This window comes from Aquarana catesbeiana, linkage group LG03, assembly GCF_042186555.1.
Source record: "Aquarana catesbeiana isolate 2022-GZ linkage group LG03, ASM4218655v1, whole genome shotgun sequence".
NCBI lineage: Eukaryota > Metazoa > Chordata > Amphibia > Anura > Ranidae > Aquarana > Aquarana catesbeiana.
This window is the reverse complement of record NC_133326.1, coordinates 650888728-650904810: the sequence shown is the minus strand read 5'-3', so window position 1 is coordinate 650904810 and position 16083 is coordinate 650888728. Positions and strand designations below refer to the sequence as shown.

Genomic DNA, 16083 nt, shown 5'->3' with positions numbered 1-16083 from the left:
TATTTTCAGCATTTGAAAAACGTAAAGAATATGTAAACCCAACATTTCATATTCCTGATATGTGCCTGCTGTGCCATGTACTTGTATGAGAAAGTATCCTATTCTCTTTGTATTGCTTCCTTTATTGCTTCCTTCCTGCTGTACCATGTACTTGTATGAGAAAGTATCCTGTTCTCTTTGTATTGCTTCCTTTATGTGAATTCCCTGGTGTTCCTGCCAGCCAGTTTCCCATTAATAACTGACCACACTAAGCACTGTGGTCAGTGCTCTAGCTGTGCTGGGAACTCAGCCTGCTCTCCTCCAATGATTAGACTTCTCCTGACAGGCCCTCCCTTGCACAGTCTTTCACTGAGAAGATCGGTGTGCTGCTGTTTCTACTCCTCCTCCCAGCTCTTATGCAGCTGAGAACAGAGGGAATATGATTACTTATAAAAAAGGGAAAAATAGGATTTTTTATTACAGCTTACCTGTAAAATCCTTTTCTTTCGACGGACATCATGGGACACAGAGCCACAGTAATTACTGATGGGTTATAGGGTATCACTAGGTATTGGACACTGGTCACACCCTAATCAGGAAGTTCAACCCCCTATATAACCCCTCCCCTTCCAGGGATACCTCAGTTTTGTAGCAAAGCAGTATAGGTGTATTAGAAGAGGGGCGGGACCTCTGTGTCCCGTGATGTCCGTCGAAAGAAAAGGATTTTACGGGTAAGCTGTAATCAAAAATTCTTTTTTCTTTTCTCGGACATCACGGGACACAGAGCCACAGTAATTACTGATGGGATGTCCCAAAGCAATGCCAACTGAGGGGGGGGAATCACAACCAAGTAGGGTGCTATCAGACCTGAGGACCTTGTACCGCTGTCTGCAGCACACTACGCCCAAAGGCGATATCCTCATGCCTTCTCACATCCACCTGATAGAATCTGGTGAATGTATGAACTGAAGACCAGGTTGCGGCCTTGCAGATCTGAGCCATAGAGGCCCGGTGATGCACTGCCCAAGAAGCACCAATAGCCCTTGTGGAATGTGCCTTGATCTGAAACGGGGGAACCTTCCGTTTCAAACCGTAAGCTTGAATAATCAACTGTCGAATCCATTTAGAAATGGTCGCTTTTGACGCTGCCTGTCCTCTATTGGGACCCTCCGGCAGCACGCACAAGACATCCGTCTTGCGAATCTGAGCAGTTGCCTCCAGATAGGTCTTGACTGCTCTTACTACATCCAAAGAATGTAATGACCTTTCTTCCGAAGAACAAGGTTCTGGAAAAAAGGAAGGTAGCACAATGTCTTGGTTTAGATGAAAATCTGAAACCACCTTCGGTAAAAAAACTAGGATGAGGGCGCAGTACCACTCTATCCTTGTGTATAGTCAAGTAAGGCTCTTTACAGGGAAGAGCTGCTATTTCTGATACTCTTCTAGCAGAAGAGATAGCTACCAGGAAAATTAGTTTCCTCGTCAGTAAGACCAAAGGAATCTGACGTATTGGTTCAAAAGGTTGTTTTTGTAACACCGATAGAACCAAGTTCAAGTCCCAGGGGTTTAGGGGCGCCTTAACCGGAGGATTAAGACGCATCACCCCCTGTATAAAGTTTCGGATCAGAGAATGCGAAGCAAGCGGCCGTTGAAACAACACTGATAAGGCCGACACCTGGCCCTTGATGGTACTCAAGGCCAGCTTCATCTCTAATCCTAATTGTAGAAAATCCAGAATTCTACCTATGACATATTTCCTGGGATGCCAACCCCTGGATTCACACCAGGATACATAAGCTTTCCAGACACTATGATAAATCATTCTGGAAGCTGGCTTCCTTGCCTTGATCAAGGTAGATATGACAGGACCTGAAAGCCCATGATTTTTCAGAACGTGGGATTCAATAGCCCACCCGTCAAATCTAGCATTTGTGAGGCAGGCTGGAACACCGGACCTTGAGCTAACAGGTCTGGGTGTATCGGTAGGGTCCACCGGGAACCCACCATCATCCCTGCTATTTCTGCTTATCAGGTTCTTCTGGACCAAACGGGGGCCACCAGAAGTGCCGACTTCCCTTCTTGCCTGAGTCTGCGAAGGAGCCGTGGCAGTAGCAGAATGGGAGGGAATGCATAAATCGGTGAGAGCCGATGCCACGGAATCACCAATGCATCCGTCCTGCCTGCAAGAGGATCCCAGGCAACCGGTAGGAAGGATTTCCCCTTCTGTAGGTTTTCGGGTATGAGCCATCAACTGAGGCTCTGACGCATCGCATGCGATAGGTGCATTGGAAAGTTTAATGCCTGCACCTTCCTGTTCCAGGTCAACAGAATACTGTGTTACAACAGTTCTGCTTGGAACTGCGCATAGGGAACTGCTTCGAATGAAGCCACCATCTTCCCCTGCAGCCTTATACAAAGGCGGACAGAAAGACCCTTCTTGGCCCTGACTGTCAGAATCAGCTCCCTTAGAGCAGTGATCTTTGCCTGCAGACACTTCAGTTAAGCAGGAAAACTGGGCACATATAGGCCTGCATCTCTGATGCCTTTTGATATCAGAAATTCTCCTCCCTGCAGGACGGAGATTACTGTCTGAATTGATTCCAAACGAAAGGACTGCATCCTTGGGAATCGTTTCAGATCTCTCAAATCCAAAATGGGTCTGTTGTCCCCATTTGGTTTTCGGACCATAGAAAGATTGGAACAAAGTCTCAATCCTTGATCCTTTGTGGGAACCCCCACAATGACCTCTTGCGACAAAAGTCGCTTTATCGCTAGAAGGAGCGACTGCTTCTCTTCTGGCTTTCTGGGAACACCTGATCTGAGGAAACGAGGAGAGGGACATTCTTGGAACTCCAGTCTGTACCCTAAGGTTACCGTGGAGATCACCCATCTGTCCTGGAAGTCCTTCTGCCAGGGCCCTGAGAGCTGCAGCAGTCTTTCCCCCCACTCGAGCAAGCGGGGCGCCCCTTCATGAAGAGGTCTTAGTGTCTTGCTTAGAAGACCTTTTCCCCCAGGATTTCTTGTGTCCCTGGGGTTGACTCTTGTTTCTTGCCCCATATGGAGGAGACCCTCGTGACTGCCTGGAGGCTGATGCCCCTGGCGCTGGGGAAAGAGTCCGTTTAAAAGAGGGACGCTTACTCTTCTTCTTATCAGGTAAGAGAGTGCTTTTCCCACAGGAGATCATCTTGATATAATTATCCAAGTCCTCTCCAAACAACCTTTCACCACGGAAGGGAAACCCAGCCAGTAGCTTCTTACATGGTGCTTCGGCTGACCAGTTTTTCAACCATAAGATTCTACGTATATGCACCAACCCAAGCAAGAGGCGAGAGGTTTGCACGATAGAATCTCTAATGGCATCAACAGCATAACATAAAGCCGCAGGAAGGTTAGCAAACCCCTGGGCCTGCTGTTCAGGTAATACTTTGATGACCTGTTTAACATGGTCTCTTAAGTATTGACAGACTCCAATCGCTGCTACTGCAGGTTGGGCCACTGATCCTGCTAAAGAGAACACATCTTTCAATAAGAAGTCCATCTTTTTATCCACAGGATCTTTGAGCATCTGAGCGTTGTCTACAGGACAAGTCAGATTACTATTTACAGAGGAAATGGCCGCATCAATGGCCGGTATTCCCCACCTCTTAATAAACTTTTCTTCCATAGGATTAAGTGTAGAAAACTTTTTCGGCGGAAGAAATCGCTTATCTGGGTGATCCCACTCAGAATAAAGCAGCTTTTCAAGTAAATTATGAACAGGAAAAGCATGTGCTGCTTGGAAAGGTTTCAGTGACCCCAAAGCAGAAGAGGTTTCTGTAGTAGTTTCAGGTAGGGACAACTTAAATGTGGAACGGACCAAACCAGTGAGGATCTGCACTAAGACTTTCTCCTCTTGGGAAGTCGCAGAGGGTCGCTCTCCACCTGAATCCTCCGAAGAGGAATCATCTGTCCCATCCCGATCCTCTGAAAGGGATTCATCTGACTGAGGGTCTTGGGAAGCAGAGGAAGGCCTTGTGCGTTTTCTTTCACTGCGTGAAGATGTAATCGCGGCCATTAGCTTTTTCTCTAATCCAGAAATGGTTGAGGAAAAAACTTCTTGTGTAATATACACAGGGGCTGAAGTGCCGGCAGCAGATGTAGCCCCTAACCCCAATGGCTCTCCCTGTCCAGCTGCCCCGGGTCCCTCAGGAGGGGATGGTGTAGCAGACAGGGGGTCCTCAGAACCTGAACGAGACCCCCTAGTGCCTCTGGTTCTTGGGGTGCTTGAACCTCTTCTACCCATAGTGCAAAGCAACAAGGTGTGAGGTATCAAAAGCGAACACTGACTGCTGAGCGATGTAGTCTGGCTAAAAGCCTTGCTACCAAATGCCCAGTCCGGTGTTCTTTAGTAAATGCAGCCTAGGGGAATGCCTGTGTCCCACCTTACATGCGACTGTCAGCTCTGTGTCTCTCCAAAGCTCAGAGCACCTGTACAGTGTGCTTTAAATGGCCATGCTTTCTGGCACTGTGGGCGTCTGGGCACGCTGACGCTGTGCTGACGCCCCGCCCCCCCTTCCCCCCCCCTCGTTTTTGAAAAACGAGCGCTTCCCGCGCGAGCCGACCCTTTCTGACAAGCCTGAAGGGAGGCTGGGGTTGGGGGAATAAGGAGGAGGCCGGCAGTGATGGGCCCTGCATCGCAATGCGGCTTCGGTGGCGGCGGCGGCTGTGACAGTGCGGTCTCACCCGCCTTACAGCATACCTGAGCCTTTCCCTAGCCTGGGGGGACCATCCCAGCAGAGAAAACCCCCCACCATCTACCTTTGGAGCTGGAGGAAGAGCTAATGCAGCGGACGCTGAGACAGATCAAGCATGAGAAGGTTTGTGCTCTTGGCAGCCCCCGGTGGTCACAATAGGCACAGCATGCATTCACCTTAAAGGAGAAAAGCCACTAGAATTAAAATTCTGTGGAATCTCCTCTTACCTTATCCAGGCCGCAGGGTTCAGTTTACACAGACCCAGCCTTCGCCTCTCACGGTGGGCTCCGTTTGTGGAAAAACCGTCAGAGACTGGGGCCCCCATCAGTAGGGGGATCCTTCAGTTCTGGGCCTGTAAAGCACCTCGCCAGAAATTAGGAAGTTTAAAGCCATTTTCTGATCCACGGGTCCAGCTCTCTAAAAAGAGAAGCGTTACAGGTAAAACCTCGTTTCTTCGGACACGAGGCCCGGGTACCATCCAATTCGGCCATGAAAAGACACTTTGAATGGATCCGGTCGCCTGGCTTGCCCCAGTATAGGATCTTAGAATATTCCTTTTGGAGCTTCAGCACAGGACATCTTTACACGTCCAACACCTAAGACACTGGTGTAAAAACTGAGGTATCCCTGGAAGGGGAGGGGTTATATAGGGGGTTGAACTTCCTGATTAGGGTGTGACCAGTGTCCAATACCTAGTGATACCCTATAACCCATCAGTAATTACTGTGGCTCTGTGTCCCGTGATGTCCGAGAAAAGAAAAGTGTTTTTTATACCTATACATAAATGTTTTGCCTTTCATTTCTATTTTAAATTCAATGGGTTGTTTTACAAGGTGATCGTTTACAATCACCTTAAGCATATCTGACTTATTTTCTTAGGATATTCACAAGGCAAAGTCATCTGTTACAGTTATTTGTATATCAGAAACAAACAGAAACGGGAAAACCCAGCATTGCAGATATATCGCAACTGCCTTCAGGCATCTAGCATGTTCCTAAACACAAGCTGTCAAGACTGAGTGATTGTGATCAGGTCTATGAAGCAGGGTGGGGACAGATCTCCAGGGTTGACTTATTCCAGAGAAAATAGAGATTGCAAGAAGTAACCAGTTTATTTGAGGAGCCCTAAGCTGGTGGTGTCTGCAGGTACCCCATAGACATTAGGTCTTCACCCAGCCCATCTGTTTTATTGCCATCCAATGTGTTTGGCCACCTTAGACCCCCCGTTAAGATAAGACATATTTCTCAGGTTACCCGGCTCCTGTAGAAGATGGCTCTCGGCCACACAAAGTGTATTCAGAGTGTCTTCTGTAAGCTTGGCGTCTTTTCCAAGTACGGAAAATCCATTCCATAGGTACATCATCTCCTAAAGAGCAAAAAATCAGCATTTAAAGGATTCTATAACTCTGATAAGTCATGGATATACATGGTGCCTCTCATCCAACAGTCCAATCTTTTACCAAAAATGTGTGCTGTAAGTATGGGGCGCAATCTCTCAGGCTGAGCTTATTCTTTGACCCAATGTTATTTATTCCTAGCTTTGCATCCTAATTAGGGCACCTAAACTTCCTCGCCCTATTAGCAGCTAGGAACAATCTTTGGGACTGAACTCCAGGTAGACAGAAAAGGAACCAACTAATGTTCTAAAAAGTATTATTACATCATTATTTTGATTTGAAATCCCTGCTCTTCTTGACCTGCAGGGCTTCTGGGAGCAGTGCAATTCTCTTTGTCAGTGCTGGCCAATCGGAATCACCCTCATCCATCCCAGAAGCACTGCAGAAAGAAGGGGGAGAAGAGCGGGGATTTAAAATCCCCCGGACTACTGCACCAGCTGCATGGGCACTGACAGCTCTTCAGCCATGGAGGCAAGTACAGCAGGAACCAGAGGGTGGGGAGGGTGTAGGACATTAGTTCACCTTTTCATTTTTTGTAAAAAAGGTGAACTTACACTTTAACCACTTGCTGACCACACTGTCGCTGAAAGACAGCTAACAGCATGGTCGTCCAGTTCTGGGAGGGTCTATTGACGTCCTCTCTGAACTCTGTCCCTCCATCTTTTTTTGGTGTTCCATCTGGACTACTAAGAGAGCTTGCTGCAACCCATCCCTGTGATGCTAGCACATATGGACTTGCTACCTGTAGTTCTCCTCTCTCTCTCCAGCCTGGAGATGTACCTGAATTCAACGTTTCAGATTTACATGTGAGTGGATATTGCTTTTTATAATAAATTGTTATTGATACATACTCAGTGGCGTCCTTTTCCTTGTTTCCTTCTCCAGTACATTGGACCTGGCTTCCGGTCCTTTATGGCGGCAGCCCTGATAGACTGATTTTCTACACATACATACATATATATATACATACATACATATATATATACATACATATACATATATATACATATATATATATATATATATATATATATATATATATATATATATTGCCCTTGGACTATTAGGAACAGTTGATTGAGGTACCTTTGCATTGCGCTTTTTTTACTTGTTCATCATGTAAATGAATGCCAGTTATCGGCATTTCCTTTCCTCAGTGCTGTCACTGTGTGAGGAAAGGAAAGCCGATAACCTGCTATACTGTGACGGGAGACATTTATACTGAATCAGGGAACCGATCATGAGTGCCCTGATGATCAGTGCAGATCCATAGTGCAAATCAGTGCCCATCAGTGATGCCTTATCAGTGCCCATCAGTGCAGTGTCACCTCATCAGTGCAACATCACCTCATCAGCGCCCATCAGTGAAAAAGAAAAAAATTACCAAAATTTTATAAACAGAAACTAAGGTTTTTTTTCTCGCTTGTTTAGCAAAAATAAAAACCCCAGTGGCGATTAAATGGCACCAAAAAAAGCTCTATTCGTCTAAAAAAAAAAAAAACACGATAACATTTTCATTTGGGTACATCGTTGCATAACAGCGCAATTGTCATTCAAAGTGTGACAGCAATGAAAGTTGAAAATAGGCCTGGGCAGGAAGGAGGTGAAAATGCCCAGTAGGCAAGTAGTTTAGGCAAGGCAATTTGCCATTGGTTCAGTTCACACTGCACTGGTGTGTTCTGAAATAGCATGTAGTACTTTTTTGTTTAACGAAGTGTAGTGTTATGTAATCCAATGCACTGCATGTTTCAGTAAAGTTCAGTTTGCCATGTGATGCGCTGTTTCCAGCGGCAACACAACCTTCTCACTACACACCAGGGGCTGTGTTCTAATGCAGCTGCTGATGTGAATGGGTCCTAAATCTAAATCAAGTAAAAAACCTAGCAGAGAGGTTAGAACATCTGAGGAGTGAAGGGTGTAACTGGCAAGTCCAGGGCAGAGATCCTGCCTCATGAGTCCTTAAAACCATGTGGTTCAGCACATCAGTATCCACTAAAAACTAAAGTTTTATGTTGGGTGTGGACTCCCCCCTATATATATCCCAACCTAAGTCTGCACAATACATCACTAACCAGGGCTAAATTTAAACATGAATACTGTTGAGCTGCATTTGTTGTCTCTAGGATTCCAAAAGTTGTCTACTGCACCTAATAAACAACTTGTAAAAAATAGGCATATTCGGCACTTGCATAACAGGAAGTCTAGGCAACAGATCTACGTTTCTTTCTGTCAGTTACACAAAAAGCCCATTGGAATGCACAAAAACCAGTCACATACCAGTGCAGGAACCGGTAACAGGACAGGGTCCTTGGCCTGGAATCTTCTTGCTTTCCTGTTGGCAAATTTTTCTGTGGGTGGCGATTTTCCTGCTATTTTCTTTTTCAATGTAGGTACCAGTCTGCAGAGAAGAGTCAGAGGATGTTCAATCATTCTACTCAGACTGCCACTAACAATGGACTGACAGTTCCTTACCTGAACAAATCAACCTCGTTCTCTCCAAATGGTCGAGGCTCATCCACAGGCAGCATACTGAGAAAAGCGGCCTTCATGTACACATACATAGCCTGGGGCAGAGCAGGAGGACACGTGTTATAGGCAGTGGTTAAAGGGGAAGGAAAGGACATCTGTTAAATATTTTCCTCATTGAAGTAGAACTATAGGCAAATCTTTTTTCTCATTTTGGATAGAGCAAGGGAGGGCTATAGCCCCTGTCAATTTTTTGCCATCTGTGTCCCATTGGGAAGATTTCCCTTCATTTCCTTTCCCATAGCCAATACAGGAAGTGAGAGGTAATTTTTGCAAGGACCCCATTGGAATTTGAGAGGTAATTCCTGCAAGGACCCCATTGGAATATCCCCCCCTCTATTACTTTTTATTTTGGGGACAACCCAAAATTTGGGATTTTCTTTTACTTTCAATGATATTGGTAAACAGAACAAAGAGAGGGTGAGTCTTCCGAACGGGGCACAGACAGCAATAAAACCTGACAGGTGTTCTAATCTATCTCCCCTCTAAACAAAAAAATGTAAAAAAAATATTTTTCCTTTAGATGTTACTTTAAGATTTTTTTCTCCTTTACAGTTTTGCAATTTCATGATTTGTTTCGACGTGGTATGGTCAACACTATAATAATAGAAGTCATTTTTTTTTTTAAACCCACAGGAGAATACAGAGGTGAGAGTTGGGCTCTCTTGGCTCAGCCCATCAGTTGAACAGATGTAGAGGTTGATGTCATTACCTTAGACCAACGGTTTTCTTTACTCAGAAGATCTGCATAGAAATATGCCACCTTCCACATCCCCTTATAGGCATAGCACCACATCAGCTCCCAGTAACACATGTGGTGGAACTGCTTCCAGGACTGCTGAGCTGAACAACCATCTTCAAACCAGTGGATGGCCTGTCAGAGTGAAAGGGAAGTAAAGTGAGCTGTACACAACATATTACCAGTGTGTATAAGATTAGGATATTTTATCATGTCTCTTACCTCATCAATATTGCCTTTAATTTCCTCTATTCTTCCAGCAAAGAACAAGAAGATTGCACTCTGTGAAGAAAGACAAGATGAGATCATTTAAGACAGTGTGGGGGCAACCAGCAAAGGCAGCTTGGAGGCAACAATGGAAGGCAACCAGGGTGAGACCAGGGAAGGCAGCGTGGAGGCAAAATGGGAAAGCAACAAAGAAAGGCCGCCTATGGGTAACAAGGGAAGTCAATAGGGAGGGCAACCAGGAAAGACAATAGGGGAGGCAACCAGGAAAGACAATAGGGGAGGCAACCAGGGAAGGCAAAAGGTGGCAGTCAAGGAAGGTAGCCTAAGGGCAACAAAAGCTAGGATATGCTATGCTGGCCATACACTGATCTAAAATTGGTTGGTCCAGATCCGTGTGTGGCTTCCCCTGCTCAACAGAATTTGATTATGTTATACGAAGCATACGTAGGGGTATGCAAAATGCATTGAAGTAACAGTCGCAATAGGATGCCAAACCACACTCTATGGTCCATCTGACAAGCATTGTCTGACATGCGGTCCTGACATATTACAACTGCTACACACTGGCATCAAGCGGGAGTGCACACACCATAAAGCGTCTACCACGAGGCAGCTGGGAATCAGCTAGCCATCTTTGGAGAAAGGGTCTGGAGCTATGTTACCGCCAGCTGGGAAATGACAGAAGGATCAGCTGGGTAAAGGACATCAGCATCACGGAGTGGCGAGAGCCTCTGGGCAGCTGTTTTAGTTCCTTCCCTGTCCACCGGGGTGGACCCTGCAGTCCATTCCGACACTCAGTCAAATTTGCTGGCAACAACATGACAGTGCTGTTTTTCTCCACGTGAGGAAGTGGTTTATAATTGAAGCGTTTTTTTTGTGTCTGTCTGTCTCCTTCAAGCTAGCTCCATCTAGCTATACACTGGGTCCATATTGGTATGGAGTCAAGTAGATGAGTTGTCATCAACAGTCTGTTATACGGAACAGTTATTGAATGATTTTACATGCCTGCCATATGTTTGGATCAATTGGAAAATCTTTAAACGGACTATGAGAATCGTCTACATGAGATTTGGGGAGTGCACCAACAAATATTGCCTTAATTTGGTAAAACATACATCTCTGGACATCATCCCCACTCTGTGACTGTCCACATACCAACCCTCATTGGGGGTATTTCTGGACCCCTTTGGGAGACGCCAATTAGCGTTTTAGGTCTCATGTCAGACTGCAGCTGGCAAACCTTAATATACTATCAAATTCTTCCTAGTATGTGTATTTTCAAGCCGAGAGCCATGGTTCACAGAATTGTCGGAGGTAATAGAGGAGTCAGTGCTGCGTCTAGCCTACAATTAGCCCTGTAAGGGACAAGTAGCGCTTAGCACCTAATGACCCTCTACCTAGACCTCTTAGGCCCAAAAGACACTAGGAAGTATACATATAGGTCCACTGCGGTATACCTGCATATTCAAATCGTGTCCTGTAGTGCTAAATATGTATGTTGCCTGTTGTATGTGCGTTGTCTTTTTAACCATTTTTTAATTGGTATCTGGAGGGGTGGGTCATCGTACCTCATAATTTTTGTAAAATTTTGTATAATAAAGTCTATACTATCACATGATATACCATTGTTGGTTCTCCATATACAACTCTTTTCCCATGGGATGACCTTCATGGTCCTCTCCCTTGTCCTTCACCCCTTTTCTGTTTGTGACTAGTGAATAGTTGTGGAGGTACCCCGTCTATTGAGACAAATTGATTCAATTGTGATAGGAACCTTTATTTCTTGGTATGAGATCCATCTTTTATGTTCCTATACATGTTGGAAAATTTTACAATGATTGGCGGCTGCAGACCAAGCACATTTTTGTGGATTTGTTTAGCCAACCTGCTGGCTGACCAAAAAAAAAAATAATAACAACAACCAGCATTAGTTAGAAGCCAGACATCCTATTTTTACTGGTCCAGTTGCAACTCTTATAGCAGTCACCTGTTTCTGTTAAGTGGTTCCTTCTACCAAAAGACCACTGGAGAGAATCCACATAAGCAGATCAACTCAATGTATTCATAAATAACCAAACTATTACGTTGTGGCCACTATAGAGAATAATAACTGTAGAACCATACAATGGTCAGTCAATTGAGGCTGAATCACACTTTTTTTACTCCTCAAAGAGCTCTACCCTATAAAACTGGAGGAAAATGTTGCTCATAAAGATATTGGGTCCCACATTACTCATAGTTATTTAGATTTTATTTGCAATTTTTCTACTTCAGGTTTGAATAAGTAAGGGGGAATTAGCCTGCTGATACTCAGACACTTTACCTCCAGTTTAGCAGACCACTAATGGTTGTCTTGAGAAAAAGTGCCCCAACTTCTGCAAATATTCTGTTCCAGTGCACCAACCTCACCTAGTTTACATCTGATATACACAAGGAGATCTCTGCTTACCTTGGGGTATTGGCGGAGGTAAGGCTGAAGAAGAGAATCAGCTTCTGTGATGTCTTCCTCTCCAGTTCCTGTAGACATGACACAGAGAAGATACAAATCTTTTTGTGTTCTTCATATCACAATGGTCATTGGTTGAAGTGTTTTATAGTTCTGGACTATATACAATGTTCTGAGATTGTTATATCATAAGATACATATTTTTTATTCTACGCTCTTTGGAATACATTTTATGTCAATACAATCTACTAAAGTATATAAAATTATGGAAATAAATGTTAAGTTACTAAGGTGGAGGGAAGGTGAGAGCACTGCATCCCTAACTTTTTGAAGTACTTAGTGTATTTTGGAAGGATTTAAAGCCCTACCTCCTATGCCAATTAAGACCCACCTGCTTTATCTCTAAGCCCTACCCACTCTGTATATGAATATTATCAGGTTAGGTTATTGATAAGTTTGGTGTCATGTAAGAAACCCACAGAGATGATATGACTATTGATGGCCAATTGTGACAACTTCAGAAAGCAATCTCTGAACACTCTGGCCAACCCACCTTCTTAAGGGAAGAATCTATTACCTGGTTTGGATTTTTACTCTAATGAGCCAAGGCATGCTTGCTCAGCTGAGATTAACATTCATGTTCACGCCACAAGCTACATTTTTAAGGTATGAACTTTTGGTTCCCTTCGGATGTGCACATTTTTTGGTAATGCTCTGAGCTGCTGAATGAGAGTTTGGCCCCCCGACACCCAAGACTGAATGAGACAGACGGCACAGATACTGTATGTGCAAGACTAACCTGGGACTGTCATGGTAAAAGGCAAACCAGGCTTCCAAAATACAAAATCTTCACTGGGGGCAGAACAAGTATATCTGTCTTCCCTCCACAGTATATACTGACCCTTATTCCCATAAGGTGGTGGCATGTCTTACCTAGGATGAAACTCAAAAAGGTGTAGTAGCAGAGCAGCAGCATTGCGCACAACAGGGAGCGCAGGTTATAGGACGCGGCACCTTCATGTAGCTGGCTCAGGCCGTATTCCTGAGGAGTAAAATCACAACAAACTGGCATCATGAAAACGTCTTACCAAATGCTCTAATGTATGTGAATACCATTTGTGGTGATGAATGCACAAATATGTCACACAGGGCTGAAATTACTACAAAAATAAAAAATTAAATCAAATACACCTATGCTGCTACCCCCCAAAAAAAATCCTCAGCTGTGCTAAAAGGTCAGGAATGATTGCTTCTACATTACCCTCAGTAGAGTTTTCCTTTAAATTTACTGTCCAAGCAGCTAAAAAGAAAAGAAACCTAAATAATTAATGTAGTTTTTAGTAACTAAAAAACAGTACATGATGTACCGCATGCAGCACACAGACTGGGACAGGGAACAGAAGCACTATGGAGCAATCCGAGCTCTCATGCTTTATTCAGTGCCATCAATAAAATGGTTTAAAATAGAGGAGGAACAGAAGGTGCTGCTGTTCCACCATTACCAAATTTCATGGTGGGTCCCAGACCAGGCTGCACTGCTTAACCGCAGGTAGGTAGTCGATATTTCATATTTTTTTTTAATCCTTGTACATTCATTTGATTCTTTTTTTTCCCTTTGTGTATAGCGGTTTGCCTAGCGTTCAGCTTTGGTCAGAATTTCATGTGAAAAAATACAGCCAGGTTCTGTATACTCTGCTTCTGGAAACTTATAGGAGATAATATAAGGGGGATATCAGAAATTATATTAATATACCAACACCCCAAAAAGTGTACCAAGTACCAAAAAGGAAAGACAGGACTTCTGAAATACTGGATATTAAACATTAAATCAACCAACATACAGTACATCTTTTGAAATTTCATTTGGATACATTTTATTATGAAAACATTATTAATATCACATGACAAAGGGTAAAGAAGTATGTAGATGACAGAACATCAAGATCTAAATGACTACCTCCTGATTTGTACCCACAACTTATCGGTGCAGTATTGTAATTTTAAAGAATGAGTTGTTACATCCACTTGGTCAGCTATTGGCCAGATCAGTGGTCTTCAAATTCAGCCCTTTGCTTGCCTTTATCAGGCCCTTGGGGCACTATTTTTTTCACTGATGCGACGACTCTTACTTCCACTAACACCAACGATGGGGCACTCTTCTTCCCACTGACACCAATGTTGTGGTACTCTCTCACTGACACCAGTGATGGGGCACACTTCCTTCCACCGACGCTGATGTGGCATCTTTCCTCCCACTAGCAAAAAAATCCCATGTACATAAGTATTCACAGCCTTTGCCAGGACTCAAAACTGAGCTCAGGTGCATCCTGTTTCCACTGATCATTCTTGAGATGTTTCTAAAACTTGATTGGAGTCCACCTGTGGTAAATTCAGTTGATTGGACATGATTTGGAAGGGCACACACCTGTCTATACAAGGTCCCACAGTTAACAGGGTGTGTCAGAGCACAAACTAAGCTATGAAGTCCATGGACTTGTCTGTAGACCTCAGAGACAGGATTGTATCGAGGGCAAAGGTCTTGGGAAGGATACAGAAAAATGTCTGCAGCCTTGAAGGTCCAATGAGCACAGTGGCCTCCATCATCCGTAAATGGAAGAAGTTTGGAACCACCAGGACTCTTCCTAGAGCGGGCCACCTGGCCAAACTGAGCAATCGGGGGAGAAGGGCCTTAGTCAGGGAGGTGACCAAGAACCCAATGGACACTCTGACAAAGCTCCAGCGTCTCTCTGTGGAGGGAGAGGAGAATCTTCCAGAAGAACAGCCATATCTGCAGCACTCTACCAATCAGGCCTGTATGGTAGAGTGGCCAGACGGAAGCCACTCCTCAGTAAAAAGCACATGACAGCCCGTCTGGAGTTTGCCAAAAGGCACCTGAAGGACTCCCAGACCATGAGAAAAAAAATTCTCTTGTCTGATGAAACAAAGATTGAACTCTTAGAAACCAGGCACAACTCATCAACTGGTCAATACCATCCCTACAGTGAAGCATGGTGGTGGCAGCAGCATCATCATGCTGTGGGGATGTTTTTCAGCAGCAGGAACTGGGAGACTAGTCAGGATAGAGGGAAAGATGAATGCAGGAATGTACAGAGACATCCTTGATGAGAACCTGCTCCAGAGCACTCTGGGCCTCAGACTGTGGCAAAGGTTCATCTTCCAAAAAGGACAATGACCCCAAGCACACAGCCAAGATAACAAAGGAGTGGCTACGGGACAACTCTGCGAATCTCCTTGAGTGGCCCAGCCAGAGCCCAGGCTTAAACCTGATTGAACATCTCTGGAGAAATCTGAAAATGGCTATGCACCGATGCTCCCCATCCAACCTGATAGAGTTTGAGAGGTCCTGCAAAGAAGAATGGGAGAAACTGCCCAAAAATAGGTGTGCCAAGCTTGTAGCATCATTATCAAAAAGTCTTGAGGCTGCAATTGGTGCCAAAGGTGCTTCAACAAAATATTGGGCAAGGGCTGCGAATAATAGGATTTTTTATTACAGCTTACCTGTAAAATCCTTTTCTTTCGACGGACATCACGGGACACAGAGCCACAGTAATTACTGATGGGTTATAGGGTATCACTAGGTATTGGACACTGGTCACACCCTAATCAGGAAGTTCAACCCCCTATATAACCCCTCCCCTTCCAGGGATACCTCAGTTTTGTAGCAAAGCAGTATAGGTGTATTAGAAGAGGGGCGGGACCTCTGTGTCCCGTGATGTCCGTCGAAAGAAAAGGATTTTACAGGTAAGCTGTAATAAAAAATCCTATTTTCTTTTCTCGGACATCACGGGACACAGAGCCACAGTAATTACTGATGGGATGTCCCAAAGCAATGCCAACTGAGGGGGGGGAATCACAACCAAGTAGGGTGCTATCAGACCTGAGGACCTTGTACCGCTGTCTGCAGCACACTACGCCCAAAGGCGATATCCTCATGCCTTCTCACATCCACCTGATAGAATCTGGTGAATGTATGAACTGAAGACCAGGTTGCGGCCTTGCAGATCTGAGCCATAG

The 16083-nt window shown here is 44.6% G+C and overlaps 1 protein-coding gene across 1 annotated transcript in view; it reads right to left on the bottom strand.

Annotated features, from left to right (window-relative positions):
* Window positions 1-16083, bottom strand: part of LOC141133334 (tetratricopeptide repeat protein 39A-like) — a 79209-nt gene that overhangs the window by 15954 nt on the left and 47172 nt on the right. Inside the window, exons 9-15 of the mRNA XM_073622641.1 lie at window positions 12982-13090; window positions 12052-12119; window positions 9597-9656; window positions 9348-9509; window positions 8582-8673; window positions 8387-8507; window positions 5967-6078 (exon numbers count right to left, since the gene is read on the bottom strand). Of these exons, the coding sequence (XP_073478742.1) occupies window positions 5967-6078; window positions 8387-8507; window positions 8582-8673; window positions 9348-9509; window positions 9597-9656; window positions 12052-12119; window positions 12982-13090 (724 nt within the window). The remainder of the gene's footprint in view (window positions 1-5966; window positions 6079-8386; window positions 8508-8581; window positions 8674-9347; window positions 9510-9596; window positions 9657-12051; window positions 12120-12981; window positions 13091-16083) is intronic.